At 36.7% G+C, this 26,036-nt stretch overlaps 1 protein-coding gene across 3 annotated transcripts in view; it reads right to left on the bottom strand.

Annotated features, from left to right (window-relative positions):
* LOC127844181 (retinoblastoma-like protein 1) overlaps positions 1 to 26,036 on the bottom strand; it is a 130,490-nt gene that overhangs the window by 75,253 nt on the left and 29,201 nt on the right. Inside the window, exons 6-9 of one of the 3 annotated variants that reach the window (XM_052374240.1) lie at positions 23,848 to 24,008; positions 21,220 to 21,284; positions 12,194 to 12,241; positions 3,668 to 3,851 (exon numbers count right to left, since the gene is read on the bottom strand). In XM_052374240.1, the coding sequence (XP_052230200.1) occupies positions 3,668 to 3,851; positions 12,194 to 12,241; positions 21,220 to 21,284; positions 23,848 to 24,008 (458 nt within the window). The remainder of the gene's footprint in view (positions 1 to 3,667; positions 3,852 to 12,193; positions 12,242 to 21,219; positions 21,285 to 23,847; positions 24,009 to 26,036) is intronic. The other 2 variants (XM_052374241.1, XM_052374242.1) reach the window with 2 other exon arrangements.

Raw genomic sequence — 26,036 nt, 5'->3', positions numbered from 1 at the left:
ATAGTGAACTACGTATGGTTTGCGGTAGATTACCTAAAGCGAAAGTCGTGATAGTGAACTACGTACGGTTTGCGATAGATTACCTAAAGCGGAAGTCGTGATAGTGAACTACGTACAGTTTGCGGTAGATTACCTAAAGCGAAAGTCGTGATACAGGGCTCAGCCTAGGTTCAAACTTGAGGGAGAAGTGACTTCTCCCTGAGCTGAAATTAGGGAGAAATGAGGCCACTAGAAGGAGAAGTGATTTCTGTTCGGCGTTTAATAAAATCTTCGCTTGTTTTATACCCCTCATTATACCAAGCCTTAGTATCATCATCAATGACAAACAAATACTATTTTCAAATTCAATAAATCCTTACATATTAACTCACACAAATCAATTCATACAAATAAAACTTGTGATTTCCATGTGCATCATAAAAATAAACAGTACTTTAATAATGCAATGACAATCCAAACCCTATTTACATCATAATGTATCAATACATGATAATTAGTCAGTGATTTTTTCACCCAATTGGGAACAGGTCCGGTACCAATGCCATTGGGAATTCTTCGCGTCATGAAATCACCAAATTGTGGTACATGTAAAAACGAGTCTTAACAAAACACAATCTTAATGCATGGGACCAAAGACCTATAGATTGCATATAGTATATCTATTACTGTTTATCCGAATTGTATACATATCCGAAATATGTACACTTGAAAATGCCTTACCTGTTTCATTTACTAAACCAAATTGTCCTTGTTTTTATCTGGTTTAACAAACCTTATTACACGTACATGTTTGTTAAATCCAGTTAATGCTTTCTCCATTATTGAATCACCATTAGTCTACTTGTAAATTGAATCGCCAGCTTTGAATTGAACGCGGGTTTAATGTTACAATACATCTGCCATGTGCAATGTCGTAGGTCATGAGTCATGACGTAGCAATTTTTATTCTACTCGGATAATTTATATCTAATCGAGGAAATGTGTTTTCTCAGTGTCTATTGTGTAGTACTGGTATTAGGATTAGATCTTTTGATCTAAACCGTTATTGTTTGGAGTGAATGCCCATGTATGCTAGTTGCCTGGATAAGCTTTCACAGCAGTCGATCTTTTGCTGTGATAATAAACTGATTACATAACAAGCGTCATCGATGACATGACATGTGAAAATAGAGAATTTTTAGATGAAAAAGTTGAGAAAAAAAAACTTCGATGTTGTAAAAAAAAAGAAGGCGAAGTCAACTTCTCCTTCATGTAATTTAAGGGCGACATTATTATGTCCCGGGCGAAGATGTCGCCCACGTCGCCCTCACGGCCGAGCCCTGTGATAGTGAACTACGTATGGTTTGCGGTAGATTACCTAAAGCGAAAGGCGTGATAGTGAACTATGTATGGTTTGCAGTAGATTACCTAAAGTGAAAGTCGTGATAGTGAACAACGAATGGTTTGCGGTAGATTACCTAAAGCGAAAGTCGTGATAGTGAACTACGTATGGTTTGCGGTAGATTACCTAAAGCGAAAGTCGTGATAGTGAACTACGTATGGTTTGCGGTAGATTACCTAAAGCGAAAGTCGTGATAGTGAACTACGTACGGTTTGCGGTAGATTACCTAAAGCGAAAGTCGTGATAGTGAACTATGTACGGTTTACGGTAGATTACCTAAAGCGAAAGTCGTGATAGTGAACTACGTATGGTTTGCGGTATATTACTTAAAGCGAAAGTCGTGATAGTGAACTACGTATGGTTTGCGGTAGATTACCTAAAGTGAAAGTCGTGATAGTGAACTACGTATGGTTTGCGGTAGATTACCTAAAGCGAAAGTCGTGATAGTGAACTACGTATGGGTTGCGGTAGATTACCTAAAGCGAAAGTCGTGATAGTGAACTATGTATGGTTTGCGGTAGATTACCTAAAGCGAAAGTAGTGATAGTGAACTACGTATGGTTTGCGGTAGATTACCTAAAGCGAAAGTCGCGATAGTGAACTACGTATGGTTTGCGGTAGATTACCTAAAGCGAAAGTCGTGATAGTGAACTACTTATGGTTTGCGGTAGATTACCTAAAGCGAAAGTCGTGATAGTGAACTACGTATGGTTTGCCGTAGATTACCTAAAGCGAAAGTCGTGATAGTGAACTACGTATGGTTTGCGGTAGATTACCTAAAGCGAAAGTCGTGATAGTGAACTACGTATGGTTTGCGGTAGATTACCTAAAGCGAAAGTCGTGATAGTGAACTACGTACGGTTTGCGGTAGATTACCTAAAGCGAAAGTCGTGATAGTGAACTACGTATGGTTTGCTGTAGATTACCTAAAGCGAAAGTCGTGATAGTGAACTACCTATGGTTTGCGGTAGATTACCTAAAGCGAAAGTCGTGATAGTGAACTACGTATGGTTTGCGGTAGATTACCTAAAGCGAAAGTCGTGATAGTGAACTACGTACGGTTTGCGGTAGATTACCTAAAGCAAAAGTCATGATAGTGAACTACGTACGGTTTGGGGTAGATAACCTAAACCGAAAGTCGTGATAGTGAACTACGTACGGTTTGGGGTAATTACCTAAAGCGAAAGTCGTGATAGTGAACTACGTACGGTTTGCGGTAGATTACCTAAAGCGAAAGTCGTGATAGTGAACTACGTACGGTTTGCGGTAGATTACCTAAAGCGAAAGTCGTGATAGTGAACTACGTACGGTTTGCGGTAAAGGTTAAAATAAAGTAAACATGCGGATGCAGTTCAGGAAAATTGTAGTAAATTCGTAACGAAAGACTTATTTAAATGAGGTATTGATTAAAATTGAATAACACTTCCGAGAGGGGAATTTTAAAAATATTTGGGGGAAAAAATATATACTCTAAAAATGGGGGAATGGGGCCGAATAACGCCGAATATTTCATCCAAAAAAAACACTGCTCATGTAAACAGATTGCAGTTTCTTCACAGTATCATCTAATTTATTTGACAATCAGTCAAGTGCAACTTTTTTGTCTTTTTTCTTTTGCAGTACGTCTGAATGAATTGGGTTAACCGAATGAATTTGCTTCATAGACAAACTGCATTTTAGGTGGCTTTTCAACGCCGATTCCCCCATACTGTCGATCTCTATACCTGTTCTGGGTTCTTTACAAGATGCATTGACTTAAGAATCGGCATTGTCAACAACCCAAGGGTACTTCAAAAGCCACCCTTTCTAAAAATTGCACTTATTCACTGGCATATTTCAACTTGTCAGCACCGTAATGGCATAATGCGTACAACAAAAACCAAAGTAGACCAATGGAGGAAGATTAGTAGTAGTTGCCTCCCTTACGTTCTAAAACCCGTACCAACCTGTATGAACAGATCGGAACCGTCATAAATCGTGAAAAAAACTACCACTTCCGACTCACGGAAATTAAATATTTTTATCCGTTTTTCAAGCACTTTTCCAGCCAAATTCAAACACTTTCTAAGCACTTTTTACGGCTATGGTTGAAAATAAGCACTTTTAAGCACTCCAGATCGTTTTTCAGCACTTTTCAAGATAAACCTTGATTTTCAAGCACTTTTCAAGGTCTGTGCGAACCGTGAATATACCCCCTCTTCTTCGAAGGGGGGCATAAAAATCATTTAATGCCTGCGCTTTGAAGATGCTGGGACCATGAACATATAACAAAAAGTTCTACAGTACCTGACTCACATGTTGTTGTAGCGATGATCGCTGTTGCATCCTCTCATTTAACTCCCCTGTCAAATCATCTCGTGACTTTGCCGGCGTGCCGATCTCTTCCTCTGCATCATCGTCCAGAAATATCCGCTCATCGAAATCACCAACAGTCAGGACATATTCCTCGTAAGAATTATTCACAGCTTTCCTAGAAAAAAGATTTTACACAAAACTATTTTTTTTGTCATTTGTTAACATATTGAAAACTATTCATAGCTTTCCTAGTAAAATAAGGATTTAATAAACTCTCCAAATTTCATAAAAACTTATATCCTGATGAGACATGTAAGCAGTCGAATGTGAATAATAAAGGGAAATTATAGTAGACAATTTTATGCTACTCATTCTAAACGCTAATAGCAAAATGATCAAATTGTAAACTTTTATTCTAAAGGCTTCAACTCTAACCCAATGAATAATTCCCAAGCTGCTATTTATTTGTAAGAGTTTAATTAGGGATGCAGATACTGTCAGCAGAAATAGGATGATAGAATATAAATTCCTAACAAATAATATTTTAGTATACTTGGACCATAATTTTTGCCATATAACTTAACCCTTTCAGTGCGGGAACCGAATTTTGAAGGCCTTTGCAAACAGTTTGGATCCAGATGAGACGCCACAGAACGTGGCGTCTCATCAGGATCCAAACTGTTTGCTATTCGGATAGTATTCTTTGAAAAAAAAAATCGAAGAAAATGCTAATTTTAGAAATTCAGCAGACGACATTTTTGCAGACGACAAATTTCCCAGCATGCAAAGGGTTAACCACTTAACACTCTGATTTTGCCTTGAACCCATTTTTTTTTTATAGTTTTACCTTCACGTGATGACGCATGCTCTTTACATTAACATGCAATGCAGGTAGATTAGTTTAGCACGCATTTTTCAAATTTACCAGCAATAACTGTGTTAAGTGACTTATTTGCACTAACGACTTTGTAAAAGCGTTGACGTTATTTTCCCAAAGCAGGTGTTTTCATTATTAAGACATTTGGAATGCAACTGTTTGTTAGTAATTGAACAGAAATAATAATCTAGTCATATTCCCTGCACATGGACTTAAAATACTTCAGCCACACTAGATGCACAAGTTAAATCTACATTTATGTAATCTTATCAAAATGTAAACTCTTTCAATGATTAACAACTAATTTGGAAAAACTGTTTCTTAAATATTTGCTCCATAACATAAACACTTCACTCAACCACATTAAAATCTGTTAACCTCTTTTCACTGATTATAACAGTTGTCCCGGAATTGTAACAGCTTTTCCATGTAAAGTTTATACATTGAGCAACACAATTCATTTGATACAGCCATTAGGATGTCAATACATCATTCATTCACCCATACCCCCATTAAACTGTCTGGCATATAAATACAGCTTACTTCATCATAACATTGTTGCTTATATCAGATTGGCTAATATTACAGTGAAAGGCTGTTTATTTAAAGAGATGTTGTAATAATGTAAGTGTTATGACCGACATTCAGAACAAATATGCTTTGCTGTCATACTGCTCTACTTAAAGCGAAGAGTTGTGCACATAAAATTTGCCAAAAAAATAATTTAAAATTGATAAGTATCAATGAGGTAACCACATTAACCCATTTATGCCTCATGGACTCTCCCATCCTTCTAAATTGGATCAAGTTATTTTCAAAATTAGGGATGTCTGGTATATTTATTTCTATTTTTAGAATATTTCTTACAGAATTTCGTTTCAGCAAACAGTGTAGACCCTGATGAGACGCTTCAGAATTAAGCGGCGTCTCATCTGGGTCTATGCTGTTTGCCAAGGCCTTTTTTCTGGACGCTAGGCATAAATGGGTTAACAAAATTAATATTCTTAACCAATCTTTTAAACCAATTTAAAAACCTAACCCGATTATTTACAGACTTGACATGTAAAATTATACCTATTTGTGCTTGTAAGTTTCATTTTCGATCATGTATGTTTCTTTCAAGCGCACATAGAATGATGGACAAATTTTTGTCATGCCCATTATATAATACTGGTAAGGACTATCAAAAGGTTCAATCAGTAATGCCACTTAAAAATCCAATCGCCATAAAACTTGGTGCAAATGTGACATAAACATGAGGGCCTAAAAGGCCAAAAGTCGCTCACCTGAGATAACAAGATATTATTGGGACAAATCTTCTGACCAAGTTTTACGAGGATCGCAAAAATAAATGTGGCCTCTAGTGTTAACAAGGTTTTACTATAGCCATATAAGGAAAAATGCCTTTCCCTGGCAGCCATGTTTTTCAATCAACCACCATTATTATTGAACTCTTCCAAGATATAATCGGGATGAATCTTCTGACCAAGTTTCATGAAGATCGGACAGTAAATGTGGCCTCTAGAGTGTTAACAAAATTTTACTATAGCCATATAAGGAAAAATGCCCCGCCCCTTGGAAGCCATTTTTTTCAAGCAATTATTTTCAAACTCATCCAAGATATCATTGAGACCAGTCTTCTGACCAAATTTCATGAAGATTGGACAATAAATATGGCCTCTAGAGTGTTAAAAGGTTTTACTATAGCCATATATATCCATATAATCAAAAATGCCCCGCTCCTGGTGGTCATGTTTTTAAAGAAACCAAAACCATTTTCAAACTCATCCAAGATATCATTGGGACAAATCTTCTGACCAAGTTTCATGATGATCAGAAAATAAAATGTGACCTCTCAAGTGTTAACAAGGTTTTACTATAGCCATATCAGGAAAATAGCCCCGCCCCCGTGGTGGCCATGTTTTTCAACCAACCAGCATCATTTTTAACTCCTCTAAGATATTACTGGGATGAATCTTCTGACTGAGTTTCATGAAGATCAGACTATTAATGTGGCCTCTAGAGTGTTAACAAGATTTTACTATTGCCTTATAAAGCCATATAAGAAAAATTGCCCCGCCCCTTGGAAGCCATGTTTTTCAAGCAAAGGTTACCAGTTTTGAATTCATCCAAGATATCATTAAGAACAAGATGTGTTTGTGAAACACAATGTCCCCCTATATAATGTTTGACATTGTAGGATGACCTTGACCTTGTGAAGGATGACCTTGACCTTTCACCACTCAAAGTGTGCAGCTCCATGAGATACACATGCATGCCAAATATCAAGTTGCTTTCTTCAATATTGCAAAAGTATTCATAAAATAAGCGATTTGGGCCACATATATTTGACCTCTGACCTTGAGGGATGACACCTTGACCTTTCACCACTCAAAAAGTGCAGCTCCATGAGATGCACATGCATGCCAAATATCAAGTTGCTATCTTCAATATTGCAAAAGTATTCATAAAATGAGCGATTTTGGCCACATATAATTGACCTCTGACCTTGAAGGATGACCTTGACCTTGACCTTTCACCACTCAAAATGTGCAGCTCCATGAGATACACATGCATGCCAAATATCAAGTTGCTATCTTCAATATTGCAAAAGTATTCATAAAATGAGCGATTTTGGCCACATATATTTGACCTCTGACCTTGAAGGATGACCTTGACCTTTCAGCACTCAAAATGTGCAGCTTCATGAGATACACATGCATGCCAAATATGAAGTTGCTATCTTCAATATAGCAAAAGTTATTGCAAAATGTTAAAGTTGGCGCAAACAGACAGACCAACAGACAGACCAACAGACAGACCAACAGACAGACCAACAGACAGACCAACAGACAGGGCAAAAACAATATGTCCCCCACTACTATAGTGGGGGACATAAAAATCTTCTGATCATATTTCATCAAGATTGGACAATAAATGTGGCCTCTAGAGTGTTAACAAGGTTTTAATATAGCCATATAAAGCCATATGAGAAAAAATGCCCCGCCCCTTGGCAACAATGTTTTTTCAAGCAAAGGTTACCATTTTTGATCTCATTCAAGATATCAGTCAGACAAATCTTCTGACCAAGTTTCATGAAGATCGGATAATTAATGTGGCCTCTAGAGTGTTAATAAGGTTTTACTATAGCCATATAAGGAAAAATGCCCCGTCCCCTGGCGGCCATGTTTTTCGACCAACCGGCATCATTTTCGAACTCGTCCAAGATATTATTGGGATGAATCTTCTGACCAGGTTTTATGAAGATCAGACAATAAATGTGGCCCCTACAGTGTTAACAAGATTTTACTATAGCCATATAAGGAAAAATGCCCTGCCCATTGGCAGCCATGTTTTTCAAGCAATTGTAACCTTTTTCGAACTCATCCAAGATATCATTGAAACCAATCTTCTGACAAAATTTCATGAAGATTGGACAATAAATGTGGACTCTATAGAGAGTTAACAAGGCAACTGTTGACGCCGCACAACGGACAACGGACAAAAAGCAATCACAAAAGCTCATGAGCACGTTGTGCTCAGGTGAGCTAAAAAACATGAATAACAATAAAAATCATAACAAAGCAATACTGAACAACAGTGTCAAAACAAGTGACAGGAAATAAAACAAATGTCTCAGGTAACCTGATGGCAGAAATTAAAGCATAACTCATGAAGAATAGTAGATCAATAACACAAAACCTGGGCCAGTCATTCCAGGTCATAGCAGTATATCATCAAAGTTTAAGGTCAAACACAGGATTACTGAATTTGGTTCACTTTTACAATGTTTTCTTATCTTCTGAGTTTCTGTTTTTGCTTATGACGAGTCCATTAAAACAATTATCTACTATCTTAAGCGCCAAAAATAGCTCAAGCTTTTGCTTGACATTTAATTTCCCAATTGAAATTATCTTTGCTTTGTTTCTCTCCCCTTTTTTTTATATTTGAGCCGTGCTCTGTGAAAAGGGAGTTTAATGCATGTATGTAAAATGTCGTCCCAGATTAGCCTGTGCAAGCTGCACAGGCTATTGCACAGGCTAATCTGGGAAGACACTTTATGCTTAAACTGGATTTTTGCTCAGAAGAGACTTTCTGTAAACAGGTATTTCCAGTTATTAAGTGCAGATTGCGCAGGCTAATCTGGGACGACACTTTTTAATCACATGCATTAAACCCCCTTTTCACAGAGCAAGGCCCATCTTTAATAATGACAAATAATTTGTACTGAATTTGTACTGATTGCTTTCATTTCCCATCAAGGAAGCCGAGACTCAACAAGAATGACAACCAAAATCACAGATTCGTAACTACTTTCTGCATGTACGGGTCTAATTTCCATATGAACTTCTGAAACATGAAAAACACAAATGATTTTGTATTAATTTTGTGATCAAGCAGTTGCATGACGCATTTCCCCCAAAAAACACAGCAGGAAAGATGTCTACTAAAGCAAGTTGGCAATTGTATAACTTGATAATTATGGATTTAATAATATGACAAATTTACAACAAGAGGGCCTGAAAGGCCCAAAGTTGCTCACCTAAGATAACAAGATATTATTGGGACAAATCTTCTGACCAAGTTTCACGAAGATCGCAAAAATAAATGTGGCCTCTAGAGTGTTAACAAGGTTTTACTATAGCCATATAAGGAAAAATGCCCTGCCCCCTGCCAGCCATGATTTTCAACCCACCGGCATCATTTTAGAACTCTTCCAAGATATTATCAGGATGAATCTTCTGACCAAGTTTCATGTTGATCGAACAGTAAAAGTGGCCTCCAGAGTGTTAACAAGATTTTACTATAGCCATATAAGGAAAAATGCCCCGCCCCTTAGCAGCAATGTTTTTCAAGCAAAGGTTACCATTTCTGAACTCATCCAAGATATCATTGGGACAATTCTGATGAGCATGTTTCATGAAGATCGGAAAATAAATGTGGCCTCTATAGTGTTAACAAGGTTTTACTATAGCCATATAAGGAAAAATGCCCTGCCCCCTGGCAGCCATGTTTTTCAACCAACCGTCATCATTTGCGAACTCGTCCAAGATATTATTGGGATGAATCTTCTGACCAAGTTTTGTGAAGATCAGACAATAACTGTGGCCTCCAGAGTGTTAACAAGATTTTACTATAGCCATACAAGGAAAAATGCCCCGCCCCTTGGCAGCCGTGTTTTACAAGCAAACGTAACCATTTTCGAACTCATCCAAGATATCATTGAAACTAACCTTCTGACCAAATTTCATGAAGATTGGAAATAAATGTGGCTTCTAGAGAGTTAACGAGACAAATTTTGACGCCGCACAACGGACAACGGACAAAAAGCGATCACAAAAGCTCACCATGAGCACCTTGTGCTCAGGTGAGCTAAAAACAGGTCAGTGTCAGTCTACTTAAAGAACAACATAAAGCGTTTAAGTCGCATAACTTAAGATGATCCCTAGAGTTTTATAAGGTGGCTTTAACATTTTAATTATTATAATTGATAATTATTATAAAACAATTATTTGGATTTTTTAAACAACCTTATGTGGCTCAATACCAAATCTGTGATTTTGTCACCTTTAGAAAATGGGTTTCTAGGTTAGACTATTTGTAATGTTAACATTGAGGACTGATTGTTTCTTAGGTTAAAACCATGACAATGATACAATATAGGCATCAACACTTGTTCTATCTCATCCTTGAAACAGCATCTCCCAACAAGTACAACCCAATTAACAATTTTTTGTGGACAATTATGTTAGAGCTTATCAAGAAGATCATAAGAGTAAGATGGCTTAGCTACGATTTGTTGTTTCCTGTAAAAAAAGCAAACTCGAGACAAGTCTATCGCCGGTTGCTTTATATATACTTCTCACTGTATTAGAATACAAAACTCATTCTGCGCACATACAATTATCATGACTGTAAATGAAAATGCTTGCAACACTGTATTATGTGAATTGGGAATAAGACATCAAACTTGGAATGGACATCATTTTGGTGATTTTCTCAAACAAAACTATTCATTTCATGATCTACATATATTTTTGTAATATATTATCTATAATTTAAGCTTAATAAGAAATTTTCCATGACTTTTTCATTAACAGTGATTGAATTTGTATCATCTAAAGTGTATTTTTAAACCGTGTCCATGCGCGGCATGGACACAGTTTCATTTCATGAGGATTTTTTTTTAATTAATAAAAAATCCAGTTTTGAAGTAAAATCAATTTAAATGATGCTATTATATATGCAAGTATATTTTTTAATTATAATTTGTAAAACTAGATAAATGCAACATATAAAACTGCATATTATGCACTTTTGATAAAACACAATTTATTCCCAAATTGATGTCTTATTCCCAATTCACATAATACAGTGTTTTGCATACTTGCTCTACGCTCAAAGGAAGTTATGATGCACCACTTTTCATTCTAATTTACACAAACACTTTAAGGTATAAACTTGATATTTCACACATTGTCGTTTACAATTTTTAACCGAATTTGGGTGTGGTTTCCTTGTGTTTCACATTAAAATGTCAGAATGCAAACAATATTAAATTCCTTTTGCCTTTTGCATATTATTCTTTTCTTAGAACATTATAACTTGAAAACATGTTCTAAATTTTGATAAAACAGTAATTGAGTGATATTAAATGATTGCAGTCTGGTCCTATGAGAAGCCATGTAGTTGAATACAAGCTTGTACTCAATGTGCAACTGAAGTATTACACAAGTACCGTGTCACATGTAACAAACATTTGCTCGGCCATCATAATTACCATGTTCTGAAATTTAAAACATTTTAAGATGATTTGCATATGGTTTTAAAACCACAAACTTCAACCCTTTGTGGTCAACAGTAACTCAAATTGGCCATATTTGGGAATGGATGAACATTCTAATGCAATCAGCTAATACAATGCGCTGTTTTTGTGTCTATCTGTCAACAGAGCAATTCATTGACATACTTAGCTACTAGAAATGGATATTTAATTAGGACAAGTTCGATTAAGATTTACTGTTTAAGTCATTTGGTGACTTAATGTATATTTAATTTGCTCCTTTCATTATAATTCATTGAAAAGACGATCAATTAAAATAAAATTTCTGGGACATATTGGATTCATCAGTTCAAATTTCAAATTTTTACAAAATTTGTTGTTAAATAATTATGAAAATTGTAAGAATTGCATCACAAGTGCCTTTGAGTGAACTATTGTTCCCAGATATTTTAAGTCCCTAACATTACGTCCAGCCCCTACACAAGTGAAGTACCTGGGTCAGGAACCAAAGCCAATATTCTCGAACCTGGGCCAGGAACCGAACTCAATATTCTAGCACCTGGGCCAGGAACCAAGCACAATATTTTTGCAGCTGGGCCAGGAACCGAACCCAATATTCTTGCACCTATGCCAGGAACCAAACCCAATATGCTAGAACCTGGGCCAGGAACCAAACCCAATATTCAAAGATTTGTAGAACAGTGCTTTACCAACTGAGCTATCCAGCTAACTTTTCAGTCAGGCTTTCCGACCTTGTTTAAGGATGAGGGAACAAGTGCTGCTGTGTGCGCCCGTTTCAGAAAACAATTGACAGATTAACCCCAGGAAGGGTATAGTACACATGTACGACACTGACCTGCTGTGTTTTAGGGGATATTCTTCATATGCCTCATTTATAGCCTCACTGCAACACAAAACAACAGCTGCCTACTCAATAAAGATGCGGCGTGGAAATAAAATGACAAGCGTTCTGGGAAAACAGGACTAAATGCATGTTCATGAAGTGTTGTCCCAGTCTGCACATGATTATCTGGAACGACTCTTTCCACATTTGTTATAAAAAATATTAAAATTATTAAAGTATTTCCTCAATGAAAATTAAGTCTAGGCAGAATGTGTCGTTCCTGTTTAACCAATGCCTACTGCACAGGCTAATCTGGGACAAAACTTTATGAACATGCATCAACCCCCATGTTCCCAGAGCATGACTCAAATGTAAGGTGCACTGAAATAAACAACTGGAAATGAATGTGCGTTTCCTATTTCTAAAAACAAGGCTTTAATCTATCCTGGACCTTCATATGTTACACTCAAATCAGCGCTTCCGTTAGTGGACATATGGACATAAATTATGCCCTAAACAGCAGTCATATGTCCATTTTACAAATAGTGGAGGTCCCTAGACAACAGATAATCCACATGTTTTCTAATATACAGGACGTACAAATCCCAACATTAAATCACATTCACTCGATTAACTCCGCCCATATATAAGATTCCCTATGTAGTAAATTTCTCAGCTAGTGGCCAATGTTGCTTGTTTAACTCCGCCTACTTTCCAGTTATCAGCATCTCACTAATCAGTAATTTGCATCTTCAGAAGCATAATTGTTACAGTGTGATTAATGAACATCATTTCAATAAATGCATAATACCGAAGTATGAGCATCCTAGCAGACGCATACAAACTCTAGCAGTGTTGGTCCATGTCTTGTAATATATTTTCAAATGAGCATTGTAATCCGAAATACACTAAACGCCACTTGTACAAATTCTAGCTTCAAATAAAGAGTGCTCATGTATTTTGTGTTGATGCTTTGTAAAGCATACATAAATTTTGCTACATATGTGCAGCTTCACGTTATCAGCATGGAATGGGTAGGTGTTTTTTTTTCTTTTTTTTTTTAAATAAAAACTTTGTAGCCCAGATATCATTTTATTTTGGATAAGTTTTGTAGTTAATTTTAACAAAATCGTAAATAATCATAATTATGCTGGATTACATGGCATTGATAATAGTTGAACATCTATGCATTAAGCAATCAGCAAATATGGTAGGGTTTACTATAATTCTGAAATAAAAGTTGTACATGCAATTTTATGACTGGGACGTCCAAAATTTAACTTAAGGCTTGGGAGTAAGGAGTTCCAACTTCTGAAAGCTAGAGAAAGTGCATACTCAAATTGCTGTCTACTGCTCACACTTAAGACAAAATAGACACACACACTAATAGAAGCCTTTTAGAAAGCCTGTAAACATACCCGGTACCTGTACGAAAATATTATGCAAATTCTGTACAGAGTCAAAATCAGGACCAAATGTCCTGTGCACTTAAAATACTTTTGGGAATGTCTGCTATGATATAAGAACAAATATAAACATCTTATTTTATATTAAATTCCTTTCTACTTTAATTTGCTAGGATCAGGAAGGTGTGCCATTCTGGCAAGATTGAAAACACGATATATTACACATTTCAACACCTACAGGAATGGTTACACATAAAAGCCATTCAATACAATATTGAACTGAACAACTGTTGTCCAAAACAAAGCCATTTGCCAATACAGAAATTATCTGATCAAGATATAATTACGAATTGGCAAGTCTTTCTATCTGATCAGATGGAATTCTTTTGAGCCTCTGACAGTCAGCTGATAAGGGTGTCAAGGTCAAATAGTTCAATGTTTGTCAATGGGGATCACTTGGTACAATCTGGCTACAGGTGGATCATTACAACAGGATGGCCACATAAGTAAAGACTTGAGCAAACATCCCTTATTTGTCCCTGAGGAATTGGTATTCTGACATTTCTTGTCATATAACCAGACCAAATGCTTTGCATTCCCAAGCTTGCAATAAAAATATATAAATCTTAATATAAATTATAACCCATTAAAGAATTTTTGTTATCAAGATTTGCATGATGGAGTCCTGCATCAATTATTTGTACACTTGTAGAGTTCCAGCATCAGCGGCCAGACCTATTAAATACTCAGAATGGGGCCTCTATAGTGTGGTAGTGTACACAATTCAAAGTTTAAATCACTTGCCGAAATGCTTAAACATCTGAGCCGTGCTCTGTGAAAAAGGGGTTTAATGAATGTGTGTAAAGTGTCGTCCCTGATTAGCCTGTGCAGTCCGCACAGGCTAATCAGGGACGACACTACACTTTTATGGTATTTTACCTTGACAAAGTATCTTCTAAGCAAAAATCCAGTTTAGGTTTAAAGTGTAATTGCTGATTAGCCTGTCTGGACTGCACAGGCTAATCTGGACTGCACAGGCTAATCTGGACTGTCTGGACTGCACAGGCTAATCTGGACTGTCTGGACTGCACAGGCTAATCTGGCCTGTCTGGACTTCACAGGCTAATCTGGCCTGTCTGGACTGCACAGGCTAATCTGGACTGCACATGCTAATCTGGACTTCACAGGCTAATCTGGCCTGTCTGGACTGCACAGGCTAATCTGGCCTGTCTGGACTGCACAGGCTAATCTGGACTGCACAGGCTAATCTGGACTGCACAGGCTAATCTGGCCTGTCTGGACTGCACAGGCTAATCTGGCCTGTCTGGACTGCACAGGCTAATCTGGCACAACACTTTAAGTTTAAGCACATGCATTAAACCCCTTTCAACAGAGCACGGCTCGTCTATGTAAAGGGGCAAAATTACTTCAAGCTTGCTTAGATCAATTATTCATTTTTCTCTCGTCAAAAATGAACAACCAACACTTATCGGGTAATTGCCAACTACCAACACTGGGGACAACAAGGCTCACACAGGCCATATACAGTAAAACTGTGATAACTTGAGATAGCATGGGACTGACCTCGAGTAATCGCAGTTTTCGAGTAATCCATGGTATTATTTGTTTTCACTGTTTTGGTTGGTGATGCTGACCGCAAACGCTTTATTTACATGAAAGACGGTGCTTGGAAAAGAAAAGGCTTTGTAAAAATCGCTTAACTCTTTCCCACTCAGAAGCCAAGTAAAAATGGCTATGTGCAAACAGCATAAAACCAAACCAGCCTGCGAGTAACTCGCAGTCTGTTCAGGTTTTACACTGTTTGCTGCTCATCAGTATCTAAGGGTTGGAAATGAAGCCTTTAAAACTTGAATCTTGTCAGAAAGATCTTAAATTAAATTTCATTATCTATGGGAATACAAATGCGTTAAAATACGTATCTAAGTGGTAAAGGGTTAAGGTTACAGAATACTAAACAATAAGAATGATCTTTCCTTCATTTAATTTAATCAACATACAAACATAACACATATATAATACAAACATTCAAACAATATTCAAAGTACATATAGCATATTTAAAATAGCTTAAAGGATGACAATTTGCAGTGTTTCTCAAACTGGGACTAATTTCACACCTAATCACATGGTTCAAACAAAGATCTCAAACCTAAATTCAAGCACTTTTCAAGGACTTTTTAAGGCCAAATTTTCATTTTCAAGGCCGAGAACCGTATGTTAGTTTCCTTTAAAAAATGCATTTTCAAGCCAGATTAACACAGTATATATCATTTATTTGCTCTAACACATTAAACTAATTTCACAATAAATCACTTGTGTTATTTCTAATTATTACATACACATAAATGTTATCCATCCTTAACTCAATGAGTCTCACATATGTATTTACTTTTTAAAGTTATTACAAACAAACACACTGTCTCTTTATATGCTCACATCAAACAGACTAGTTCATTTCATTTAAACAGAAGTCAGTTACTATAACATTTTGTATTTCACAGGGCTGTTGTTGTTAATGTCTGTTTTAGATTGCACAGTTTTAACAATAGCACCTTCCTGTTTCACCAAAAAGCACAATGCAGGACCCCTGTTTGCTTCTCAATTTCATGTTTTCTTTGAGGGTTTCCCCTTTATCGTGGCTTTTCAAAGCGCTTTCACCCATTCCCCCCCGACACCAAATTGAATGGTCTTTATATGGACCCAACAATGTACTTTTCAAATGTCATTTGTTTTCTGTTCTGAGGAACATTCATAAGTTTCGCGCAAAACATAACGATAAACGTCATTGTGACAACTTGTTTATGACCAGAAAATAGCGCCATGAATATTCATGTTTAAAGAATGTTGACGTATCGTATAAGTTGTAATTATTTAAGCATTTTTCTGCATATCATCGGTGTTTATGACCAGAAAGTAGCGCCAGGAATATTCAGTTAACCACTCTGGTTGGAAACGACACTACCCCATCGCTGAATTTTTACTCGCGAAAATTGATCACAATGGCGAACCTCTGACGTAGTACACATAATCTGTGACGTGTACACTTAATGTTTCGTACCCAATAGTGTACGAAACTTATATTTTGGTACACATTTTTTGCGCGAAGGAATTTATGATAAATTTTCTTAATATTTTCCTTAAGAACGATTTAAGTTTATGGCGATGATAAAAGTAATTTTGAACAAAATAAAAAATTTCAAGGCTTTTTTACATGAAATAAGTACTTTTCTAGCACTTTTTCAAGGCCAACCTTTGTTCAAGGGCTTTTCAAGCCAAGGACTCGTTTTCAAGCACTTTTCAAGCCCTGTGCGAACCCTGAATCAAGTGTTTTTTGTCTTCTTGATTGCGCTGTTTTCACAACTCAAATATTTTTAGCAACAACCAGACGAGAAAGTGCCTTCGAATAATTGCCAGTTAATTAGGTGTGAAATGCCTTTCACGGCCCAGCACACATCCTCGAGTTATCGAAATCGCATGTTTGAGCTATTGCGGTATTTTTATAAAGAAATTAAAAAAGGCAAATGTTAGGGACCTCCTCTAATGCTCGAGTGATTGCCAGTTTTCGAGAAATCGCCAGCTCGAGTTATTGCAAGTCTACTGTATATGGCTTTCCATACAATTTACCCTTACAAGGAGAGGTAGTTACCAAACAATAATATGTGCCATTTTATTTTGATGATCATCCCATGAACTAGAATGATAAGTTCAAGAATTATTTATAAACTGTAAGCATATTTCACAGGGCAGGGGTTTTTTTTACTAAGAAAGTGACGCCGATATTCGGCGTCTTCCCCTACCAGAATTTTTCCCCTTAAAATACAATTTCCCCACCAAAAATATCATTTTTCACCAAAATATAATATTTTCTCTCAAAAAATTGTTTATTTTTCCTTGGGGCATTCGACAATTATCCAATTTGCACCATGTACAACGAATTCGCGCTCTCTCTCTCCAGACGAACACACAACATCTGGGAATCCCAGTTATTCTAAATATAGCTCTTAAATAACGTCATGTAAACTGGGCAACAAATCGTAATAATCATGTGACTATTTTACTGGATACCGGTCTTGCGCGAGAAGGGTGTTTCGTCAATTAATTACCGGAAACCAGTCGAATTTTCATCCGGGCTATGTGCAAGCCGAGGTATAAACGTGAAAACAGAAAAAAATGTCTCACAATTAGCGTTCTTACACAAACAAAATAAAACATTCGAACTCGGAAGATACTGAACGCATCGAGGCATTTTTTAAGAAAGAATCATCGAAAACCGTTATAACCCAGCAGGATTCCGAGGTAATCAACATCGAACATTGTGAAAGTGAAAGTAGACAATCGGCAGCTGCCGCTCCTTTCCCTTCCAATACTGTAGCAAATCAAGATCGTCAACCCATTCATCATGAAATTGAAATCACAAAATTGACATCGTTCCCCGGCCCCAGTACAAAAATATAGTTGAAAACATTTCCCATTATTAGATCTACACCTGCAACTTTATTAAGGACTTTGGCTTTAATACCTGTTAAATGTGTTTAAGAACAAAAAGGACAGAGACAAGTCTCTTTTGATGAGTTATAAACATTGAAATGAACAGTTTTTATTTTTTCCCCTAATATCTCTCTTTCGCACTCTTTTTTCCCCTTTCACCCAGCGTCCAGCGTCTTCCCCTTTCTCTAAAAAAAACCCCTGCAGGGAAATAGATCGCTTGAAATAACAAGAGCACCGCATAACGGTAGTCCATATAAACGGACTGCCAGAGCCTTTGATAATTTTTGCTATGGCGGCTCTGGCAGTCCATATGCACCCCTTCATAAACATGGGTGCAGTTCAGTGCAGAGAATCTGTGTGCTTCACTAAACAGACGTGGTTCGAGACAAATTGAGGAAAATAATAAATAAACTTCATAAACATGTAAAATTTACCTGAATGGCAACCTACGGATGTTATCCTTTGCATGCACCCTATAAAAACATGACGATGTTTCAACACACTATCCTCGCTGACATGTTTTATGTTTAAATTTGAAACAGTGTATTCTGTATCAAATAACATCGTTATCGACTTTGTAGGCTCCAACACATAACCCGACGTGCAAAATATTGGTGTACTGCGACCTAACCAATATTGGGTCAATTTTCCATATGGCGGATACAGCGTACAAAAGCAAAACTAAGACGATAACAAGATGTGTTTGTGAAACACAATGTCCCCCTATATGATGTTTGACCTTGAAGGATGACCTTGACCTTGTGAAGGATGACCTTGACCTTTCACCACTCAAAATGTGCAGCTCCATGAGATACACATGCATGCCAAATATCAAGTTGCTATCTTCAATATTGCAAAAGTATTCATAAAATAAGTGATTTGGGCCACATATATTTGACCTCTGACCTTGAAGGATGACCTTGACCTTTCACCACTCAAAAAGTGCAGCTCCATGAGATGCACATGCATGCCAAATATCAAGTTGCTATCTTCAATATTGCAAAAGTATTTATAAAATAAGCGATTTGGGCCACATATATTTGACCTCTGACCTTGAAGGATGACCTTGACCTTGACCTTTCACCACTCAAAATGTGCAGCTCCATGAGATACAGATGCATGCCAAATATCAAGTTGCTATCTTAAATATAACAAAAGTTATTGCAAAATGTTAAAGTTGGCGCAAACAGACCAACAGACAGACCAACAGACAGGGCAAAAACAATATGTCCCCCACTACTATAGAACAAAAGACGTATTTCAATGAGGTATTGATTAAAATTGAATAACACTTCCGAGAGGGGAATTTTAAAAATATTTGGGGGAAAAATATATACTCTAAAGATGGGGGAATGGGGCCGAATAACACCGAATATTTCATCCAAAAAAAACACTGCAATGCAATAATCGATTTCACCACAAGCATCTATTTCCAAGCATGTCTTCAAAGTTTTCTCATTTCCAATTTTAAAATAAGGAAATAAGACATGACTGTGATTGATATTTATGGCCAACTAAGAAGCCAGAATCCAGAAACACTTCAGCGCAAGAAAATTACTAAATTCAGCTTGAAAAATAGAAGTCAAGCTTCTGCTGATTTACTGCTTCTTTGTCAGTTAATCTGTTTTTTGTGTTGTTGTTTTTTTGCTGCATTTAAAATCATTTTTAGTCAAAGCAAAGACCAATACAAAAATATTGCCTCTTTTTTTTTCAAGTCAATGTGGCTTACCAAGTGAACATACTTTATCCAAGTAGCCAACCACATCCCTGCATCCTACTCGAATTGAAGACCTGGGAGACTTGTCATTCATATAGAGTGACTTCACAATAAGGTTTTTGCAACAATTTCTTAACCGTTAGATACGTACTTTGAGGCATTTGTAGTCATTAAGAAAGTTAAATTTCATTAAAGACCTTTCTTACTAAATTTAAGTTTAGAAGGCTTCATATCCAATCCTTAGATACTGATGAGCAGCAAACAGCATAAAACCTGAAAAGGCTGCGAGTTACTTGCAGGCTGTTCTGGTTTTATGCTTTTTGCTCATAGCCATTTGCACTTTGCTTCTGAGTGGGAAAGGGTTAATCTCAGGTAACAATGACTTTGGTCATTCTCTGCCAAAGCATTGAATAATGTTGACTGACATGATAAAAAGGCAATGAATTTATACCATGCAACAATACTCATCAAACTAACGAGCTTAATGAAACGGCTATCAGTAATGACAGCTCAAGGTCGATGCTGTACATAAAGGTCAAAGTTATGAGCCTTAATTATGAATGCCAGCTCTTTGTTTGCTACGCCCTTTGAAGGATATTCAGCAGACAGCACACAGTGACCTTGACCTTGATTCAACAAGCCCCAAATACAATATCCAGCTAGGTCTCCGTGCAAGCTTGCTACGTCCAAGGCTTGAGCATAAATAGTCAATGCAAATTAAGTTGTTGAATGGTAATAACCTGTTTGAAGCCGCCCCTAACTGATAACAATTTGATTTCCTGGATTTGTAAATTTTATTTAGCTTACCGGTCGTTTATAGAGAAATATCAGTGAAATCAAAACTGATATTTCACTGTTTTAAACAGTGAAAAATAACAGTGAAAAATATCGATATTTTTCACTGTTTTACTGTGAAATGATGTCATTTTTTCGACGAACTGACGTCATAAAGCCAGCAAAATTATCCAGTTAAACTCTTTTAAAATGTAAATTAACCGTGAAAAAAGCATAAAATAAAAAGAAAATTTGCTGGATTCGATGGAATATAGATTTTAATTCACTCATGATCACAAAAAAAAATTATTTAACTGCGCCACACGTGAAAATATTATTTTATATGATCACTCGTGAAATAAAATCGATATTCCATTGAAACCAACAAATATCCTCTATTTATTGAAAACTTTGTAAAGATTCCTTTTATAATTAATAACACAATACCCCAACGGTCATGCACAACATTGCACAAAGGTGCACAGCCTGTAGGAGAAATAGGACACAGATGTTTAAACAAAGAAACACAAGATGACTCAACACATACACAGAAACAAAACCTCCAAATAACAAACTAACGGAGGTAGCAAATAATAACATAATTTAGCAACAAGAAAGAAGAACATAACTTACTTATTAGCGTCAAAATGGCCGACATCAAGCACTGATGAATATGTGTCTATTTTGCCTTTCAACACCTGAAATTAATTCAAACATATGTCAAAATGGTGTGTCCATAAACAAACAAGACACAATGCCCTTTGAAGCAGCACAGCAGCTTTTTTAGAGAAAATTCAACAGTCCAAGGCCCATAATTATGCCAACAAAAGCACCGCAAAACGGATGCCACGCTTGGCTACGGGTGCACTTTTGAATAAATGAAAGCTTGTCAGAATTAATTTTTTTAAGGTCAGATTGACCTTGACCTTTGACCTAGTGACCCAAAAATGGGTGTGGTGTGTAGAACTCATCAAGGTGCATCTACATATGAAGTTTCAAAGTTGTAGGTTGAAGCAATTTGATTTTAGAGCCAATGTTCATAATGAACATTCAGAACACACCCACAACATGAGTGTGTGCTGAATGTTCATAGACAACATGAGTGTGTGCTGAATGTTCATAGACAACATGGGTGTGTTCTGAATGTTAATAGACAACATGGGTTTGTTCTGAATGTTCATAGTCAACATGGGTGTGTTCTGAATGTTCATAAACATCATGGGTTTGTTCTGAATGTTCATAGACAGCATGGGTATGTTCTAAATGTTCATAGACAACATGGGTGTGTTCTGAATGTTCATAGACAACATGGGAGTGTTCTGAATGTTCATAGTCAACATGGGTGTGTTCTGAATGTTCATAGTCAACATGGGAGTGTTCTGAATCAGGGTTTTTTTTCCACTTTTTGGGAAGATAGCCCATGGCTTTGGAATTGAGAATTTTATCGGCATTTTCATGAAATTGGAAAAATTATTTCATTATCCTTTTTTTTCCACACGAAAAGTCTACAAATTGGGGAAATACTAAAGTTTATATAACACTTTATAATCATTAAAATTAAAAGAACAAAATCATTAACTACTTTGTTAGATGTAATTGAATTTAAATTGAGATAAAATAAGCATAAGACACTTCTTTCAAAAAAAAAAAAAAAAAAAAAAAAAAAATATTTTTTTTTTTTTTTTGGAAATTGGGAATTTTTGCCACATTTTGGGAAAAAAGTATACTTTTTGGGATTGGGAACAAAGCCGAATTTCGGCTATAAAATCGGGCCAAAAAAAAACCTGTGAATGTTCATAGTCAACATGGGTGTGTTCTGAATGTTCATAGACAACATGGGAGTGTTCTGAACGTTCATAGACAACATGGGTGTGTTCTGAATGTTCATAGACAACATGGGTGTGTTCTTAATGTTCATAGACAACATGGGTGTGTTCTGGAAGTTCATTGACAACATGGGTGTGTTCTGAATGTTCATAGACAACATGAGAGTGTTCTGAACGTTCATAGACAACATGGGTGTGTTCTGAATGTTCATAGTCAACATGGGTGTGTTCTGAATGTTCATAGACAACATGGGTGTGTTCTGAATGTTCATTGTCAACATGGGTGTGTTCTGAATGTTCATAGACAACATGGGTGTGTTCTGAATGTTCATAGACAACATGGGTGTGTTCTGGAAGTTCATTGACAACATGGGTGTGTTCTGAATGTTCATAGACAACATGGGTGTGTTCTGAATGTTCATAGACAACATGAGAGTGTTCTGAATGTTCATAGTCAATATGGGTGTGTTCTGAATGTTCATAGTCAACATGAGTGTGTGCTGAATGTTCATAAACAACATGGGTGTGTTCTGAATGTTCATAAACAACATGGGTGTGTTCTAAATGTTCATAGACAGCATGGTATGTTCTAAATGTTCATAGACAACATGGGTGTGTTCTGAATGTTCATGACAACATGGGAGTGTTCTGAACGTTCATAGACAACATGGGTGTGTTCTGAATGTTCATAGACAACATGGGTGTGTTCTGAATGTTCATAGACAACATGGGTGTGTTCTGGAAGTTCATTGACAACATGGGTGTGTTCTGAATGTTCATAGACAACATGAGAGTGTTCTGAATGTTCATAGTCAACATGGGTGTGTTCTGAATGTTCATAGTCAACATGAGTGTGTGCTGAATGCTCATAAACAACATGGGTGTGTTCTGAATGTTCATAAACATCATGGGTTTGTTCTAAATGTTCATAGACAGCATGGGTATGTTCTAAATGTTCATAGACAACATGGGTGTGTTCTGAATGTTCATGACAACATGAGAGTGTTCTGAATGTTCATAGACAACATGAGAGTGTTCTGAATGTTCATAAACATCATGGGTTTGTTCTGAATGTTCATAGACAGGATGGGTGTGTTCTGAATGTTCATAGACAGCATGGGTATGTTCTAAATGTTCATAGACAACATGGGTGTGTTTTGAATGTTCATAGACAGGATGGGTGTGTTCTGAATGTTCATAGACAGGATGGGTGTGTTCTGAATGTTCATAGACAACATCTGTGCAAGTATCCAAGCTCTGTAGGATGCATTTTTGAAATTATACAATAAGTGTAATTTAGGGTTAATAATTTCATACGAACAGATGGACGAAATTGACAAATAACAAATGGACAGGCCAAACTCTTTAATACTCTCTGCATCTGACGTTGGTGGGGCGTTTGTGTTAATGATATTCTTAAACGCACTTCAAATACCTTTTTATCAAACAACTTCTTCAGATGTGGTTTCCACCAGTGTTCCTTGATGACTTTTGCTTCTATTTCAAGCCCCTCATGTTTATCACATAAATGCTTTATAATACAAGGTGGTTCTACTGGTGCCTTCCAATCCTTGGAACTAAAGCCTGTTGGTAACCCTGGAAACAAACAAACAACATTAACCCTTTCCCTCTCAGAATCAAAGTGAAAATGGCTATGTGCAAACAGCATAAAACCATTTTCAGCAGTATTTCCAGTCTATTTGTTGCCATAGCAACCAGAATTCTTGACATAGAAATGAAATGATATGACATGCATAATCTCCATAATGCCATCTGTCCATGTTTTAAGTTTCATGAACAAATATGAAGAACTTCGAAAGTTATCGAGGATCAAGAAAAGTGTGACAGACTGACGGACAGATGGACTCACAGAGCGAAACCATAAGTCTCCTCCGGTGAAACTGGTAGGGGAAAATAAAGAAACCAAGATAACAAGCAAATTCGTTGAATTGATATGTACAGACGGACGGACGGACAACGCCAAAACAATATCTCTCCGCCTATGGCGGAGGATAAAACTGCAAAAGTATATGCAAAGGATGGAGACATGAAACATTAAATTCAATATCATCACCTGGAGCTTACAAACATATCTGCAACAAATCTTTACTGTAAAATTTACAAATGATTGGAAAACAAACGTTAGTTGTTGGTCTAAAACTGTGGAATGACCTTCCATCAAGCATCCGGACTTCCGCCTCAATAGACATTTTCAAAAGGAATTTGAAAACATTTCTCTTCAGAGACTTTTACAACCTATTCTAATTTGAATACCTGTGATTTAAAAAAAAATCGAGACTCAGTTGTACGGGCTTATTTGTCACTAGGACTCGGAGGACCAAGAAATTAAAAAATTGTGCAGGCTTCTTTGCTCGATATGGATATTTATTGTACAAGCGACTGTTTACCAAGAATCATTAGGGCTTCTTTGCTCAATGATTGAGTTACATCAACCAGCTGTCTTTTAGTCACGCTTAGGCCCTCTATGTGTCTTATAGTCACACTGTAATTTTAACCTTCAAGTTGTGTCTTGTAGTCACACTTGGTCAGTCTATTTGTGACTTGTAGTCACGATAGTCCAAATAAGGTTAAAACCCAAAAGAAGTGTCCTTAAGGGTGACAGGTGACTAAAAGCTGTGGGATCCGACATCCAGAGTGCAGAAATATCCTTTTACGTATCCATTTAGTAAACAAGGGCTGTTTGTAAAACATGCATGCCCCCCCATATGGGCTCTCAGTTGAAGTGGCAGCCATTGTGTGAATATGTTTTTAAACTGTGACCTTGACCTTTGACCTAGTGACCTGATAATCAATAGGGGTCATCTGCGAGTCATGATCAATGTACCTATGAAGTTTCATGATCCTAGCCATAAGTGTTCTTGAGTTATCAGGGTTTTTTTTGGCCTGATTTTATAGCCCAAATTCGGCTATGTTCCCAATCCCAAAAAGTATACTTTTTTCCCAAAACGTGGCAAAAAATTCCCAATTTCCAAAAAAAAAAAAAAAAATAAATTTTTTTTTAGAAAGAAGTCTTATGCGTATTTTATCTCAATTTCAATTCAATTACATCTAACAAAAATTTCAATTCAATTACATCTAACAAAGTATTATATGATTTTGTTCTTTTAATTTGAATGATTATAAAGAGTTATATCAAATTTAGTACTTCCCTAATCAGTGGACTTTTCATGTGGAAAAAAAGGCTAATGAATTTATTTTCCCAATTTCATGAAAATGCCGATAAAATTCCCAATTCCAAAGCCATGGGCTATCTTCCTAAAAAGTGGAAAAAAAACCTGGTTATCATACGGAAACCATTTTACTATTTCGGCTCACCATGACCTACCTTTGACCTAGTGACCTGAAAATCAATAGGGGTCATCTGCGATTCATGATCAATCTACCTATCAAGTTTCATGATCCTAGGCATAAGCGTTCTTGAGTTATCACCCGGAAACCATTTTACTATTTCGGGTCACCGTGACCTTGACCTTTGACCTAGTGACCTGAAAATCAATAGGGGTCATCTGCGAGTCATGATCAATGTACCTATGAAGTTTCATGATCCTAGGCATAAGTGTTCTTGAGTTATCATCCGGAAACCATTTTACTATTTCGGGTAAC

The sequence above is a fragment of the Dreissena polymorpha genome, chromosome 9 (genome assembly GCF_020536995.1).
Source record: "Dreissena polymorpha isolate Duluth1 chromosome 9, UMN_Dpol_1.0, whole genome shotgun sequence".
Classification (NCBI taxonomy): domain Eukaryota; kingdom Metazoa; phylum Mollusca; class Bivalvia; order Myida; family Dreissenidae; genus Dreissena; species Dreissena polymorpha.
The sequence above is the reverse complement of the archived record's forward strand: the minus strand, read 5'-3'. Positions and strand labels throughout refer to the sequence as shown.